Below are 16,453 nucleotides of genomic sequence, written 5' to 3' on the forward strand. Positions count from 1 at the left end.
GAGACCAGGGATGCCTTCACATCCAACCTCCCCTGATTAGAAAAGGAGACCCAAACTTATTTAAGGAAATACAGAGTTGGTTATGTGACCGCCTCATGGTGAGGGTGTGCAAGAAGACAAAGTCTTCCAGTCATTCCAGCCGCTGCTGGAGGTTTGATCGTCTTCAACCCCTGACCATGTCGCTCTGGTTCTTGCAACCTTCAACAGACACAGAAAGTAGCGAAGCTGTTAATCATGGAAAAGAGCAGGCATGGGCTCGGTTACAGTCAGATTCTTTAAAAAAAAAAAAAAGATTTATTTATTTTGTTTGAAAGGCAGAGTTACAGAGAGGCAGAGAGAGAGAGAGAGGTCTTCCATCCACTGGTTCACTCCCCAGATGGCTGCAACGGCCAGAGCTGTGCCAGTCCGAAGCCAGGAATCAGGAGCTTCTTCCAGGTCTCCCACGCGGGTGCAGGGGCCCAAGGACTTGGGCCATCTTCCACTGCTTTCCCAGGCCATAGCAGAGAGCTGAATCAGAAGTGGAGCAGCCAGGTTTCAAACTGGCATCCAGATGGAATGCTGACACTGCAGGTGGTGGCTTTACCACCTACACCACAGCACCAGCCCCAGCCAGACCCGCCTTGGTGGGTCCAGTCTCCTAGAAGTTATGACAAATCCTGCTGCTCTTAGCCTAAACCCACCATCCTGGTCCCCAGAGAGAGCCACCTGCTTAGGCTAAATAGCGTCTCAGAAGCAATGGTGAGCCTCTGTCCAGACACCAGGGCCGGCTTCCTGCTGCCTGACTCACTGACAGGAGCTACCTTCTCCCCATAAGATGCCATGTCATCCTACGGCAGCCAAGAGCCCTGCTCATGAGCTGTGCAGTTGCCAGGGTGGGATCCCTCCCATAAGGGTGGCCCCTGGTTCTGCCATTTCTTCCATTTCCTGTGTCCACTATCGGGGTTCTGCACATGGGCAGCCTTCCACAGATACAGGCAGCAGGAAGGAATCAAACTGTTAGACGTGACTCCATGTCCTCACGGAGGGGACACGTGGCGGGGAAGAATTTCTGCTCACAGCACTGGGAAACCATGAATGGGAGGGGACCCTGTGGTCTCACCCTTCCCCCGACCGCCTGCTTGGCCACTCTCCCGGAAGGCTCCTCTTGGCTTTCTGATTTTTTACTAGTGAAAAATTCACGGAACTCTGAAGTTTGGGACTCTGCCGTGTGTCTCTGCAGTTAGCAGCGGTGCAAGGGGTCGCTGTCTTGGGACTGAATAACTGAAGGCAGAGGGCGTGGGTGTTCCTGAGACAAAGGACAGGGGCGTCCAGCACGAGGCCTGGCAGTGCAAGTCCAGCCTTTCCGGAGGTCCCGTCCTAACACTTCTCTCGACTGTGACTGCAGCGGGGTCTCTGCGCTTGCTGTTGCTGTCTCTCGCTGTGTGTCTCTGAGCATAGGCCCCAGTGCACGCTCCAGCTCTGTACTGCAGGCAGTGGGACTGGCTGTACTCCATGCATAAGGCCCGTCACACTCATCCCACACCAGATGCCAGAGACCTGGCTGCTGACTTTCCCTCTCCCCATGGACTTGGAAACTCAACCTTGGAGTTGCCCACCACAGCCCCAGACTCAGGCTCCCGGGGGCAGGCCTGGCCCCCACTCCTGGTCCTCCAGCCCTGGCCTCAGCTCTGCCTCTCCTCGTCCACCCCTCCAGGTCTCCTTTCCAGACTGACTGAAGGGTTTCCTGGTTGACCCCTGCCTGCTGCACTCCTACCCCCAAAATACTGCCTCCTTATGTCCCACTTCATCGTCCCAAGCTCACCCTGAGCCTTGTGTCTTTGTCCATTTTGTGCAGCTATGAGTGGGCAACATCAGGTGCTCACATGGGGCGAGGCAGAGGGCAGAGAGGCGAAAGGGGTCCAAGCCACCCTTCTCTGATGCCATTTCTCCCATCCATGGAGGCAGAGCCCTGTGGCCCTCTCATCTGGTAACACTGTCACCGTGGCAACCACATTTCAACAGGGCTTCCGAATGGGACAGACACTCGAGTGGTCACACTGGGGAAGCTCAGCTGGAGGAGTGGCGGGGACCAGCACAGCGAGGCACTGCTGAGTCTGGAGCCTCTGGCCCTGGTCACCCAGAGCCCTCTAGAAAGGACCTGAGGGCCAGGCAGTCTACTGGTGGGGCCCACACCTCTCTTACAACTGTAAGAACGTATTGCCAAGGCGGTTTCTCTTCTCAGACAAGGCGTCTCCCCATCAGAGAGGACCCCAAGGGACAGCTTGGTCTCAGGATCTCAGGGCTCAGTCGTTTCTTCATAGTCGCCAAGGCCCATGCTCAAGCTCAGAGTTTTCTAATCTGGCCTTGGGACCCCAGAAGAGCAGCTAACTAAAAAGCAAACAAAAATAGTAAAACATAAAAACCACTTTCAGAACAGAATACTTGTTTCAGGGGCAGGCACTTGGCGCAACGGTTGAAGTTGCCACTAGGGATGCCCGTGTCCCATGTGGGAGTGCCTGGGTTGCAATCCCAGCTCCTCTGCCCCCAATCCAGCTGCCTGCTAATGAGCAGTGTGGGAGGCAGCAGGCAATGGCCAAGGGCTTGGGTCTCTGCCACCCTTGAGGAAAACTGAGATTAAATACTGTGGTCCCGGCTTCAGCCTCGGTCCCCGTCTTGCTGTTGGGAGCTCTTGGGGAATGAACCAGCATATGGAAGATATCTCATTTGAAAAAAAAATAGTAATAATCATTTCAGTGCCAGGAGTCCCCCGCAGGACCTGTTCCAGGCCTCCGCTTTGCAGCCTGGTGTACTGGGGAGTGGCTTCTCCACGTCCAGCACGAGGTGTGAGCCAATGAGGACCTCAGTGAGCTTGGAAGAAGCCGTGGGGCCTCCCCGTGTGTTTCTTTCTCTGCCCACCTCTTGAGACTTCCCATAAAAGACTCTGTAAAAATAAATTGTCAAAAGTCCAATGCCAATAAAAATCTGAAAACCGGCTTATTTAAAGAGCAGGGCATTCACTTCTCTTGCGGTGAATTCCTGGCTGCCTAGTCCCCGAACTGGCACAAGGCAGATGCCCAATAAAAATTAATTGACTGCTCCACTACTTGGCTGCTCACCCATCTGCGTCTCCGTCCAGCCCATGGCTCTGTGCACACGCACACACACACACACACACACACACACTGCAAGGAAGGAGAGACAGCTGTGAAGTTGGCAGGAGAGCCTGACACAAACACTCCAACGTAAATGTGCTGTCTTCCACTCCCAGCTCTACGTATTAACTGTGAAATCATGATGTGGCGGGAAGCAAAGTGCAGAGACAGACAGATTGGAAGAGAGGAGCTAGAGTCGTGCCTCTTAGTCTTTTTGCTCTACTCCTCCATCTATGTCAAGCCTTGTGCTTTCCTAAGCAAGAATAGAGATGCCGCTGTGCTACTGCCCCTCGTTAGCTACTTCCTTCTCGTAGGGTGCACGCAGAGGGAACTGGGTTCTTCCCAATGTCATTCAGACTCAGTGCCTCCTCACCAGCCTGCACCCGTGCGTAGAAAGTCTTGGGCTGCTCCATAACCTTGAGCAGCCACTGGAGCAGTCCCATTTCAGTGAAAGACCCCCAGGTCTGGCTAATCCAACCCTGGAGGCTCCCTCTGCCTCCAGGCTTGTGAAAGGGGCATCAACAGTCTCCTCTTTTCACACCCGCACCCCCCTCTCCCCAGACCCAGCATCTGACACCTCTGCAGCTAGATTCTCCAGCCACAGGGGAGCTCAGCAGGAATTTTGAGCTGGCTGTTTCTCCAGAGACAAGCTTTCCTTGTCTCGGGGTGATGTTGCCCCTGGCCAGCAGCTTACAGCCCGGCCCCTCCAGAGCTGCCAAAGTGCGTATGATATTTGTGCCGTAAATCAAGGCATCAGACGAATGGTAAGTGGAGGCTGGACTGGGGGCCTGGTTTTGTGCTCCAGCCTCTGTGTACTTCATCAGCCACAGGAGGGTCTTTCGGTGATTCTTACGAACGCAGTCTATGTGAGAGCTGGGGCTTGGCTCCCTCTCTGCTTAGGGCCACTTTGCCCCTGCACGCTTTGCAGTGGCTGCAAGCTGTAGATGCACTTGGCTACACCCACTGACCTCCCACGCCCTTGCCCTCCTATGGGGATCGGCGGTTGGCTCCCAGGGCAGCCCCCTTGCTCTCCCACTGTGAATGCTGTTTCCGCCATCACCTCTCACCTCCAGATCACCCAGACACGTGTCAGATACTGAAGCCCTTGCACATGACACCTGTCAAGCCCTACAAATTCTTCTCCTAAAGTCTTTTTCCACATGTCCAGAGGAGAAAGAAAAGCACTTCATTCTACCACCCTCCCCCAAGGAGCAGAAGCAGATGTGGAAGGGGGAAATGCCAGAGCGTCCCAACTACTCTTTTCAGAGGAATGTTCCACGGCTGGCCTCTCACCTGCTAAATGCCTTGGGGCTCTGGGCAAGTAATCACCAGTGCTGTTGGCTTTCCATAAAGGTGACTTCTAAATCATGACTGTCATCGCAGGGAGAAGGGAGACTGTGCCGTGTGGGTGTCTCGGGCACAGAGCAGCATAGGAGAGAGTGGGAGAGAGTGGGGATCCCTCACAGGTACTCCAAGGAGCTCCCTCTGACTGTGAAATAGAGTATGTGGGGGATAGTTGAAGAATTGGTGGGGTTTGTCACTCAGCCAACAAAGAGTCTGATGAAGTGACACAGAGGGGACACGGAATCCTTCCCTGTCCTCCCCTCCTCCACCCACAACCATGAATTTATGTCCACCTACACTGACCTCTGAACTCCTCTTCTCTCTTTGTATATCATGGTGTCATGGCGCAACTGACTTTATGATGCCTGATGCAGAAGCTCTTGTAGAGAGCATTATGTTCCTGCATTGCAATGGAATTCACATGATCCTACCTCAGCAAAAAAAAAAAAAAAATCCCCCTGGGACACCCCATGTACCAAAAGATCTCAAATTCAAGATGGAAGACAAAACCGGTCACCAGGAAGGATTTTTCTCAACAGTCCCCTACTCAGTAAATGAGCCCACCATTCCTTCTTCTCTTGGATCATCGGTGGTTTCCGAAGTGGTCCCAAGTTCTTATGTCTCCCACACTAATCCTCTCTCCACCCTACAAGCCAGCCTAATCTTTCTGGGGCTGAGTTCTGATTTTAACAACTACATGCCAAAATGCCAAGCCTCTTTTTTTTAAGATTTGTTTATTTATTTATTTGAAAGTCAGAGCTACAGAGAAGCAGGGACAGAGAGAGACAGGTCTTCCATCTGCTGGTTCACTCCCTAGATGGCTGCAATGGCCAGAGCTACACAGATCTGAAGCCAGGAGCGTCCTCCAGGTCTCCCACATGGGTGCAGGGGCCCAAGGACTTGGTCCATCTTCCACTGCTATCCCAGGCCATAGCAGAGAGCTGGATCAGAAGTGGAGCAGCTGGGTCTCGAACCACTGTCCATATGGGATGCTGGCACTGCAGGCGGTAGTTTTATCTGATACGCCATAATGCCTGCCCCACCAAGCCTCTTCATTCACACTCTGTATGCCCCTCATCCTCCTCATCCGTTGGCCCCTCTCCTTATCCTAGCCCCATGTGCCCCTCCGTCTGCTTGCTGTGTCCCGGTCACCTCCTCCTATGCCCAGCATGCTGAGTGCTGTAACAACCTCTCCTCTCAGAGGAATGCTTGGCTGCCCCAACCAAGACTTTCCCCCAGCAGGATGGATATTCCCTTTTGTCAAAAAAATAACCCCTGCTTCCTATACAACATTGATCTCTAGGCCATCATTCCAGCATCAGTCCCACTGGTTATGATGCTGGTTCGTATGTTTTGGTTTTACCTCCTTTGCCAGAAGGAAGCCCCCACAGGGCAATCCCCAGCCACATCCGTCTCTATCCCTGGGACCCTGTTTGTAGTTGGACAGTCAGTGCTCAGTGAATGTGTGCCACGCTGAAATGGAGCAGAGACAGAGACGGCTGCTCCAAAGCTCTTCCCTGTTTCTTTCCTTCTGAATTATTTGACTGTTGAGTTCTTACTGTGCAGTGGAGTTATATGTAGCTGAGGCATGGAATTGGCTTTAGTCTATTACAATTAATGGGAAATACTACACATGTCATGGGGATGGCGCTAGCTATATAACTGGGCTATTGGAGAATCAAAGTCAGTACTCTCCTTTGGTAGTTTTCTGTAACACCCATCCCAGCAGTGTGGAGCAGCCATGGCCTGGAGAAAGCAGTCTTGAGAAGCTCCCTCTTTTTCCATTGCATGTTTTAAATTGTTAAATGGTTGAGTACTCCTTTGCAGTTAGAAGAAATGATACAGATGAGCACCTGTACCCTTACCCAGTTTGTCCCAACAGTAACATCTTGCAAACCGACAGTTCAATCTCACAGCTACCGTATTGCAGTGACACAATCCATCCGTCTTGTCCAGATTGTCTTAGTTTTATTTAAACGCAAGTGCATGTGTGTGTAAATTCTATCCGATGTTATCACGTGGGTGGGTTAACATATCCACTGCCACAGTGAACACGCAACCATCCCATCACCACAGGAGCCCTCTTTCACAACCACATCCACTTCCCCCCTGTCCCACCTCTCCTCCCCACCCCCCCCTGACTTCTGCTGATCACCGATCTGTTCTCCATTTCCACCATTTTGTCGATTTAAATGGAATCATACTTGTACTGCCTTTGGGGACTGGCCTAACTCCCAGAGTTCCGCCCAAGCATGAGAGTACTAACAGTTCACTCCCTGCCACACAGATTTCCACATTTTGCTTAACCAGTAGCATGGCTGAAGGACATCTGAGTTGTTTGCAGTTTGGTGTTATTACAAATCGAGTTGCTGTGAATATTTGTATGCAGGGGCTTGTACAAATATAACTTTTAATTTCTCTAGGATTAATGTCCCAGGTGCAGTTTCTGGGTCTTCTGGCAATGGTGTGTTTAGTTGTATGTTACCTTTTCCCCATTGGATGCACTGGCAAGCATTTTCTCTGTATCTCCACAAGCATTTGGTGTTGTCACTGATTTTACCAGTCTGACACCTGAGTAGGGACGTCTTATTGTGGCTTTACTTTGCATTTTCCCGAAGGCTCGAGGGTTGCACTTATTTACATCCCTATATCATCTTCGGTGAAGTTCCATTCATGTCCTGCTTATTTTTGAATTCGATTTACATTTTACTATTGAATGCTTTTAATTCTTTATATATTCTAGATACAAGTCCTTTGTTGGGTCTGTGGTTTGCAGCGACTTTCCCCCAGGGTGTAACTTGTCTTTTCCTATAATTTTTAAACATGTTTTGGCAAAGTCATAAGCTCACAGTACTAAAATGGAGGAAATTTTATCTGATTATGACATCTAGGAGATGGGTCCAGGGGCACGTCCTTAGGTTATGTTCTCAAGAGAGGGTTGGTTATACAGGCTCAGCTGGGGAGGGGAAGGCAGTGTGCTGTGGCACAGCTGGCTAAGCTTCCACCTGCAGCGCCAGCATCCCATACGGGTGCTTGTTCATGTCCCAGCTGCTCCCCTTCCAGTCCAGCTCCCTGCTAATAGCCTGAGGAAGCAGCGGAAATTGGCCAAGACCCGTGGTAGATTCTATCCAGGGAACTGGGGGAACTTTGATAACCACAGAAACTCCTCTGTCCAACGAGGGACTGAGCAGTGTGGACTGGCGCATTGCATCCACACTGGAAAGTGTGTGCCGGTGCAAGGCCTCGGTTGCTTCTCTAACTCCTTTCAGGTAGGGAAGCCAACTTGTACGCCCACCCCCCCCCCACACACACACACACAACACCCAATGCTTTGCTTAATATACATCGTAGAACTCACAAGAAGGTCACAGTCACTATGCAAAATGAAAATGGCAGGTGCGATGTTTTTGCAGTTAGGCCCTGACAAAGCAGGCCAGGGTCTCCAGTCCAGGTCACCTTCTCAGGGATCCGCAGTGGCACAGCCAGCAGCCACGTCCTCTGGACCAAGGTCACCTGCAGGATCACCAGGGACCACAGGTTCTGCCTCTGTGCTCACCTGGAACAGTAAGCAGCTCTGGGTGAGTGCCTCACCCCTGACTAGGGCCTTCCCCAAACAGAACAGGTCCACCCTCTCCTTGGTCCCACTGCACCATGGGAGTTGTTTTCAATCTCATAAAAGAGAAATTGTGGAGGTGCTTTAGAGGAAAAAGTAGGACTCCTGCCACTTGACGGAGGGATGGGCTTGTTATATAAACTCACGTGCAGAGACACTTTCTCGGGGCAATGGGGGAAGGTGCCCAAAGTGGAATGAGACAGCTGTAGTGTGAAGCCACCTGCCACCTCTGCTCACTGTTTGATCTTGGGTGAAGGAAATCAGCTTGCTAAGCCTGTTTGTAACAGAGGAGTGAGCAGCCCATTGCAGCATGACGTGATGAGTACATTAGATCGCCGGAAGAGACAGTCTTTATCCTATTACTGCCTCAGAGACTGAGAGGGGCAAGCAGCATGATTCGTGATGTCAGTTTAGAGGATGCGCTGCTTCAAGGTCCCCACGTGCCACTGGCGTGGATGGCAGAGGTCCCTAAGCTCTGGGGCATTACAGACCCCGCTGAGAAGTTAAGGAATAGGAAGAGCTGCTCCTTTTCCCGAAGCAGCACACGGCTAATATTCTAGATGTGAGACTCCACGGGGCCATGAAACACATCTGTGAGCTGCTCTGGAGGCCCAGGCTAGGAACTCATACCTTGAGCACTCGATGCCTGCATGCCACTCTGCCAGCAGCAGGTGCATGGAGGGTGACACTTGCTTTCCCAAAGTACAGGCCAAGGGGCCATGGCAGGCTTGAGCTAACTGTAACCCGATCCCGACCCCCTCACCATACATGAGGACTTCTCCCCAGCCTGTCCCACACAGCGTGTTGGGGCACAAGACCAACTGCCTGGTTCTTTTGTCTGTTGGGGGGAAAATAACTCAGCAGGCCTGAACACACACTCAGATGGTGACATCACCTCAACTTCCTTTACGACTTATGACAAAAATAGCTAATCCTTTGCGAGTGCATTGGCACCTGGCCCTGACGAGAAGAGCATGAGGTGAGGTTGGTGATCTCCGTTTGACAGGCAGCTGAGCTGTGGATGATTGGCAAGTCATTTGCTGTAGGTCATCCAGCTAGGCTGGGGCAGAGCCAGGCCATGAACCAGAGCCCTCCAGCCTCTCCGCCCTGCCATCAGCACTTGTGACCATGGCTGCCTGCGTAGAGTCTGGCTGCAGACCTCACTGGGACACGTGTGGCTCTTTGTGGCTTCCCGGTGGCCCAGCCTTCTGCTTGCAGCTCCCCAGCCCAGAGGAGCCGCCTCCAGGAAATCTGCCCTCCCCAGCGAGCCCCCTGCTTGTTCCGCACTTCTGTGAATCCATCACGGACCTGCTCAGCCTTGTCAGAGAGTCCAGCATGCCCGTAAATGGCCATGCATGGTCTTCAAAGCTTCTGGAATCTTCCACTCTATTAACTTGTAGCTTCTTAGTCCCAATAAGCACCAGCCTCTTATCTCACTGGCAGAATCTCAAATACTCACTCTCCTTGTCAGCTTGCCTGCCAGTGTGCCCAGAGGATCCAGTTCGATCATTTGTGGTGACTGAGCTGCCTCCCATAGAGCCGGGAAGACGTAGCTGGGACAGGAGGCAGTGGAGTGCAGGAGCACATCTCACTGAGCCCCAGATCTTCACAAACCAATGTCTTCCTCATTAACTTTCGGGGTGCCTTGAGGAGGTGCTGCTGTCAAAGTTTCTGGAGCATTCTGCGTGCGCCCTGCCCCTGGAAGTCCACACATTATAGGGACTTCACTGCCGTGTGGGCCGCCTCACGTCCCCCACCCCTGCAGTCTAACAGCTCCGTGGCACTTGCCCCTGCCATGTCTTCCTCAGACGCTCTGACCCCCGCCCGGTGGCCTAGTCCCTTTGCATGAACAGTCTCTGGTCTGTCCCCAGCGACAGTGGCCCAACAAGAGGGCCCATTCCAGGACAGAGAGGCCTGTCTCTCAAATGCACCTAGCCCTAGGCCAGACAGAAAATAGGATTGGCCAGTGATAGGTAGCAGTCCCACCCACCCCACCCCACCCCCCAAGACAGAGAGGCCTGAGGAGAGATGGGGCAGGCACCCTGTGCTGGAGGCAGCCCACAAGTGCCCTCAACTGTGGGCCATGGCTGAGACTGGGCTGTGAAGTCTTTTCATTTTTTAAAGATGTATTTATTTGTTATTTATTTATTTATTTGAAAGGCAGAGTAACACAGAGAGAGGGGGAGAGACAGAGGGAAAGAAAGTGAGAGAGTTTCATCCACTGGTTCACTCCCCCAAATGGCCACAACGGCCAGGGCTGGGCCAGACCAAAGCCAGGAGCCTGGAACTCCATCCGGGTCTCCCATATGGATGGCAGGAGCCCAAGCACTTGAGGCGTCTTCTGCTGTCTTCCCAGGTGCATTAGCAAGGAGCTGGATCGGAAGTGGAGCAGCCAGGATTGGAAAACCAGTGCTCATATGGGATGCCATTGCCACAGGTGCAACTTAACCCACTGCGCCATGACGCCAGGCCTGGCTGTGAACTCTGACTGGGTAGAGACCTCAGCAAGCCCCAGATGTGTTGTGTGTAAAACGGGGCGATGGCATTCCTGGTCCTGTCCTGTCATCATCATGGAACATGCACCACAGTGGGTAGTCAGTGACAATAGCTACCGGGGTGGCCCCCAGCAGGGATGCCGGGGAAACTGGGGATGCTCGTGGCCCATCTCCCCAGCCAAAGTGCAAACACTGTGCCCACAAGAGAGCTCAGCCTCATCTCGCCTCCCCCAGGCTGGGTGATACCCACCGGAGGCCGTCACCATCGCCATCGCCATCGCCATCCGTATCCACAGGCTCCTCTATGTCTTCCCATTCGTCTTCACTCCCATGACAGCTTTCTGGAGGCCAAGGCTCTGGGAGGGAGGCCCAGGAACAGAACTGAGGCAAGGGGATGGTGCCCGCATCTGCCTCCAGACAGTCTCTGCAGGGGAGCTGGGCTTCAGACGCAGGGTCGATGGTCAGGTAGTCTTCATCCCCCCAGGCAGGAGAAGGGGCTTCAGACGGAGGGCACGAGTCCCCTTCCTCATCATCCTTGTCCGATTCATTACTGGAAAACAGAAACCCCTGTGCCTCCCAGCCTTGATCAGAGATCCCTTGCCCCCTTCTCCCTGCCTTCCAGAATGTTCACAACGATGCATCCTGTGAGGCCCAGCCAGAGTTCAGACAGCTCCTGTCCGAGACAGCTCCAAGCACCAGCAAGCAGACAGTGAATAAGGCATGGCCCCCGCTCTGGAGGGAGCCCCCAGTTTATTTTTTTTTTGACAGGTAGAGTTAGACAGTGAGAGAGATAGAGAGAAAGGCCTTCCTTCCATTGGTTCACCCCTCAAATGGCTGCACGGCCAGCGCTGTGTGGATCCAAAGCCCGGATCCAGGTGCTTCTTCCTGGTCTCCCATGCAGGTGCAGGGCCCAAGCATTTGGGCCATCCTCCACTGCCTTCCCAGGCCACAGCAGAGAGCCAGACTGGAAGAGGAGTAGCCGGGACTAGAACCCGGAGCCCATATGGGATGCCAGCACCGCAGACGGAGGATTAACCAAGTGAGCCGCAGCACCGGCCCAACCCCAGTTTAAAAAGAAGAAACAGCAGGAAACAAATGCCACTGTCCAGAGGTGTAAGTGCAACGGTGCCGGCAGCCCAGGGCATTATGGGAGCTGGTGGGGGGAGCACCTTACCAAGGCGAGGAGACCAGGATAGGGTGGGGGCACAGCATGGCAGACAAAGCTGCAACCCAGGTCTCAGACACACTCCTCGCAGAGCCCATCCTGGATGAGTTTATTGATTTCTCTGGAACCTCAGCGTTTTTGCATTTGAAACACAGGAAGGCAAAAAAAAAAAAAAAAAAAAAAAAAAAAAAAAAAAAAACCACCCACGTGGGATGTCTGGGATGCTTCAACCAAACACTTCCAATGCCGCCCTCCCGTGGCTCCTGGCGCAGAGGCTGAGATGCTATTATTACAGCTGCGATGACTACTGTTTCAGTAGAGGAATTAGAAAGAGCCTGAGAAGGGGGCTGGGCGCAGCTCAACTTTCAAAGCCCTTCGCATAAATACCGGGCCCCTCCCCAGAAAGGCGCTGAAAGAGTGCGTGTTTCACGAGGCCACCAGCTGGACTCCCCACGTCACGGGAGGGACACAGGACGCAGAGGCACGGCGAAGCTGCTATCTGGCGAGGCAGCTGCAGATGCAAAGGTGAGAGAGTCGGCCTTCCCCGGGGCCGCCCCCAGATCCCCACGCAGGCCTCTGGTTAGAAAGAGCAGTCCGTGCACGGCGCTGCCAACATGCAGAGAGGGTGCTCAGAAAAGACCGCTGGCAAGTCTGGTTAGAGAGGACGAAAAGGAAAATCTAAGAGAAAAGCACAAAGATTTAGCTTTTTAGCAACCACACAGTACCTCAGTCTCCAGCCCTGCGCTCCAACCAAGGGACTGTCCCCTGTCCTGCAATGCCCCTTCCTCTTCACATCACAAACCCGCAGGCCTCCAGAGGTCTGTCCCCCTCCCTGGTAGAGCCGGGACTCTCTATCCCACCCCGAGCTTTCTGCCAATGAGACAGTATTCCCGCTCCTGAGAGCTACCGGGGACCTGTCTGAGTGTATCTCGTGTTGTAGAGAGGGGACGTCCACGCGCGTTATCTCAAAGAATGGGCCATCTGCCTGTTCCCCAGGCAGATAGGGTGTCTGGCAGGTTGGATTTGCAGTGCCTCCAACACATCAAGGCAGAGAACTCTGACGGACTGCTAGATTTGAAGCTCAAGTGATAAACCTGAGCTAGACATCAATATGAGGTCACTGCGTCAAGTTCCTAGGAGGTGGAATTAAAAGATAAGTTTACTTTGGCCCTAAAAATTCCATGCAGATGTGTGTGTGTCCCATTTTCCTTACCCATTCATCTGATAACAGGCATCTTGATTGATTCCGTATCTTGGCTATTGCAGATTGTGCTACAATGAAGACAGTGGTATAGGTGCCTGTTTGGTTTGAGTTTCTGACTTTTGGACATTTACTCTATATAGTGGCATCGCTGGGTCAAAGGGCACTTCTCTCTCAATATTTCATGAAATCTCCATTCTGTTTTCCCTAGTGGCTATACTAATTTACAGTCCCACCAACAGAGTGCAAGGGGTCCCTTTTCTCTACATCCTCACCAGCATTTTTAATTTTTATTTTACTCTATCAATAATAATTATTTTTATTCATAATCATTCTATATACATATCTGTTGGTCATTTGTATTTCTTCTTTTAAGAAGTGTCGATTCAGACCCTTTGCCCATTTCTTAACTCGACTAGTTGGGTTTTCTTCTTGAGTTTTTTTTTTGTTTTGTTTTGTTTTGTTTTGTTTTTTTAGTGCCCTGTATACTCTGCATTTTAATCCTTCGTCAACTTGCAAATCTTTCCTCCCATTCCAGCTCTGCTCACTTGTCAGCCTCATCCCTCCATACGACACTGGTGTCACACCTGACCTGACAGCTGCAGTTGAGTTAGACCTTTCGACTGCTAATTATCTTTTACTATTCCAGGAATAGCACTCTCCCCCAAATGGTATCAGTAACTTCAGGGTCATTTCAAGGACTTCTGCTTCATTTTGCATTTTTTTTTTTTTTTGGACAGGCAGAGTTAGACAGTGAGAGAGAGAGAGACAGAGAAAAAAGTCTTCCTTTTTCCATTGGTTCACCCCTCAAATGGCTGCTACGGCCGGCGCTGAAACCAGGAGTCAAGTGCTTCCTCCTGGTCTCCCATGCGGGTGCAGGGCTCAAGCACTTGGGCCATCCTCCACTGCACTCCCGGGCCACAGCAGAGAGCTGGACTGGAAGAGAAGCAACCCGGACAGATTCCGGCGCCCCAACCAGGACTAGAACCTGGGGTGCCGGCGCCGCAGGTGAAGGATTAGCCTAGTGAGCTGCGGCGCCGGCTTCATTTTGCTTTCTGAAATGGACATGGAGACTTACGTCATCACTTGCTGAACAGACAAGCATTTCACTTACATGAATTCAACTACATATGCTAGGCCAAAGTTATAAATACACAGTAACAGGAAGTTCAAAGAGTCTACAGGAAATGGAATTACACGTTGTTTATTTTGGTGCAAAAGTTTTTGAAATCCAGGGAGTTTTTTTCACCAGATGCATCTGCCGTGAACTTTCTGAAGACCTCTCTCAGGTGCTTACGTGTGTAGAGAAAGAGACAGAGACAGAGAAATACTTTTACTCATTCTGCAAGGACCAAGTGAAATACACTTATTTAGAGAACTGAATCCTGCATCTCTTCAGTCGGTCTCTTGTCCTGAGACCAGACTCTAAACACTTTGCACACAGCCTGGCCCATAACGCAAGCCTCCAGAATTCATAGGAGATTGTTTCAAAGGAGAAGTGAGCTGCTTCCTCCCTGGGGAGACAACAGCACCCCAGCTCCCAGAGTGCTGTCCAAGGCTAGTGTGGCTTGATGTGGATCTCCCCTTACGCCCTCACTTCAGAAACTAGCCATGCGTAAGATGCCACTTCAGCCAAGTCTTCCCTCTGGAAGGCACACCCATGAAAATGCAGGGCTGGGGCCAGCGCTGTGGCACAGTAGGTTAATCCTCAGCCTGCAGTGCCGGCATCCCATATGAGTGCCGGTTCTAGTCCCAGCTGCTCCACTTCTGATCCAGCTCTCTGCTACGGCCTGGGAAAGCAGGAGAAGATGGCCCAAGTCCTTGGGCCCCTGCACCCACATGGGAGACTGGGCAGAAGCACCTGGCTCCTGGTTTTGGATCGACACAGCTCTGGCCATTGCAGCCATTTGGGGAGTGAACCAGCAGATGGAAGACCTTTCTCTCTGTCTCTCCCTCTCACTCTCTATAACTCTACCTCTCAAAAAAATAAATAAAAAAAATTTTTTTAAATGCAGTGCTCTGCTTTATGACAATGTGCCTTACACAGATCTACACGGTACAGCCAAGTCTCTGGGTGTGGCGTGCAGAAACGCAAAGAAGGCAACGTGAAACACAATCTTCTCCACGAATATTTGCTGGGGCGCTGGCAGCCGTCAGCAGTAGGAAGTAGCCACCCAGCAGACGGCAAATTCCGGCAATTTGCTGGGAATGGCAACCAATGGGACCTGTGCTTTAAGCGGAAACAGCTTAGGAAAGGGAAAGCAAAGAGATGTGTGCTGAGTTCCTGCGTGTGTCAGGCGCGGTGACAATGCTCCGCCCTGGGCGTCTGCTTTCAAACCGACCCTCTGAAACTGCCCTGGTCCTCGTGTGCCCCTGCGAGAAGTCCATCTCCAGGCTCACAGGCAGGCAGCAGAGCTGAAAGACTGGGAAGTCACCATGCTCTTCTTGTTCTAAATTGCAGAAATGGAGTTTGACTGGCAGATGCCACAAGCAAAGAGACAGTTGGGCTGAGACGGCCAATTCAGACACTTCAAGGGGTCCACAGAGAGTCACGGTTCTGCTCTGGAGTCCCACTCCTGAGGCTACTGGGGCTCCCAGAGCTAGGGTCTCCGTTTCACTGGGCATGCACTACATGTTTCTTCCTGTAGGGGGCGATCGCTAACTATGTGTGTGTGAAATGCAAACCTACTATCCCCTTGCTGTAAGAGAACTGAACCGGTTTTGAGTCCTTTCTGCCAGTGGAAGAGAAAATAAGGGAGAAATGGAGCCAGGAAATGAGAGGGAGCAGAATGCCCGCATCACGAGGAAGCAAGAGGAAGGGAGAGGTGTTGGCCACAGAGGGAGCCGTGCTGGGAACACTCAGGCTGCCTGGACCACACGGCCGTGGGCATGTGGCAATGATAACAGACTGAAGATCAGAAGTTCTGTTGCGATGTCCTGGAAGAGCCCCCTGGAGTCTTGTGTGACTCAAGAGAGCAAGCCCTCCAACGGTGATAGATTGTGGACATCTGGTATACCCTTGCAAGGAAGGGGCACTCAGCCAAAGGCCATTTGACTCAGGGAAAAAAAACAGTAATGTGATGTTTCTTCCAGAGTGTCAGGACTTACAAAGAGAAGATTCAGAGAGGTCGACTGCCTGTTAATACGAGGAAATACTCTCTGATCAACAACTACGTGATAGTAAAATGGGTTTCCATGGTTGAGTAAAAGCTGGGACCCCTTCTCCCAGGAGGCTACAAAGCAGACTCCAGCATGGAGGAGGAGGTGAGAGCTGATCATTGGACGCTGGGCAAGCTGACGCTCCGTGATGCCATGAATGAAACACTGAGTGCCTATGTTAATCATCACATGTATACAATTTTAATAACTACTGACTATCATAGCAAGTAAAATTCCCAGCTGGTACCTAAGCCTAGAGCCCTTTCACAACCCAGCTCACAGGGTCCCTGTTCATCACCCCACACTCCTGAGCAGAACACGCAGCCCTGTTCTCACAGGGAAGTG

General features: G+C 52.0%; 1 protein-coding gene across 3 annotated transcripts in view; it reads right to left on the bottom strand.

Annotated features, from left to right (window-relative positions):
* Positions 1-6,619: 6,619 nt before the first annotated feature.
* FRMPD2 (FERM and PDZ domain containing 2) overlaps positions 6,620-16,453 on the bottom strand; it is a 111,613-nt gene continuing 101,779 nt past the window's right edge. For 2 of the 3 annotated variants that reach the window (XM_070058096.2, XM_070058099.2), the window contains exon 29: positions 10,197-11,133. In XM_070058096.2, the coding sequence (XP_069914197.2) occupies positions 10,800-11,133 (334 nt within the window). In that variant the 3' untranslated portion in view covers positions 10,197-10,799. Of the gene's footprint in view, positions 8,032-10,196; positions 11,134-16,453 lie in introns of those variants that run through there. The other variant, XM_070058098.2, reaches the window with a different exon arrangement.

The sequence above is a fragment of the Oryctolagus cuniculus genome, chromosome 15 (genome assembly GCF_051225735.1).
Source record: "Oryctolagus cuniculus isolate XC-2025 breed Fujian yellow rabbit chromosome 15, ASM5122573v1, whole genome shotgun sequence".
Classification (NCBI taxonomy): Eukaryota; Metazoa; Chordata; class Mammalia; order Lagomorpha; family Leporidae; genus Oryctolagus; species Oryctolagus cuniculus.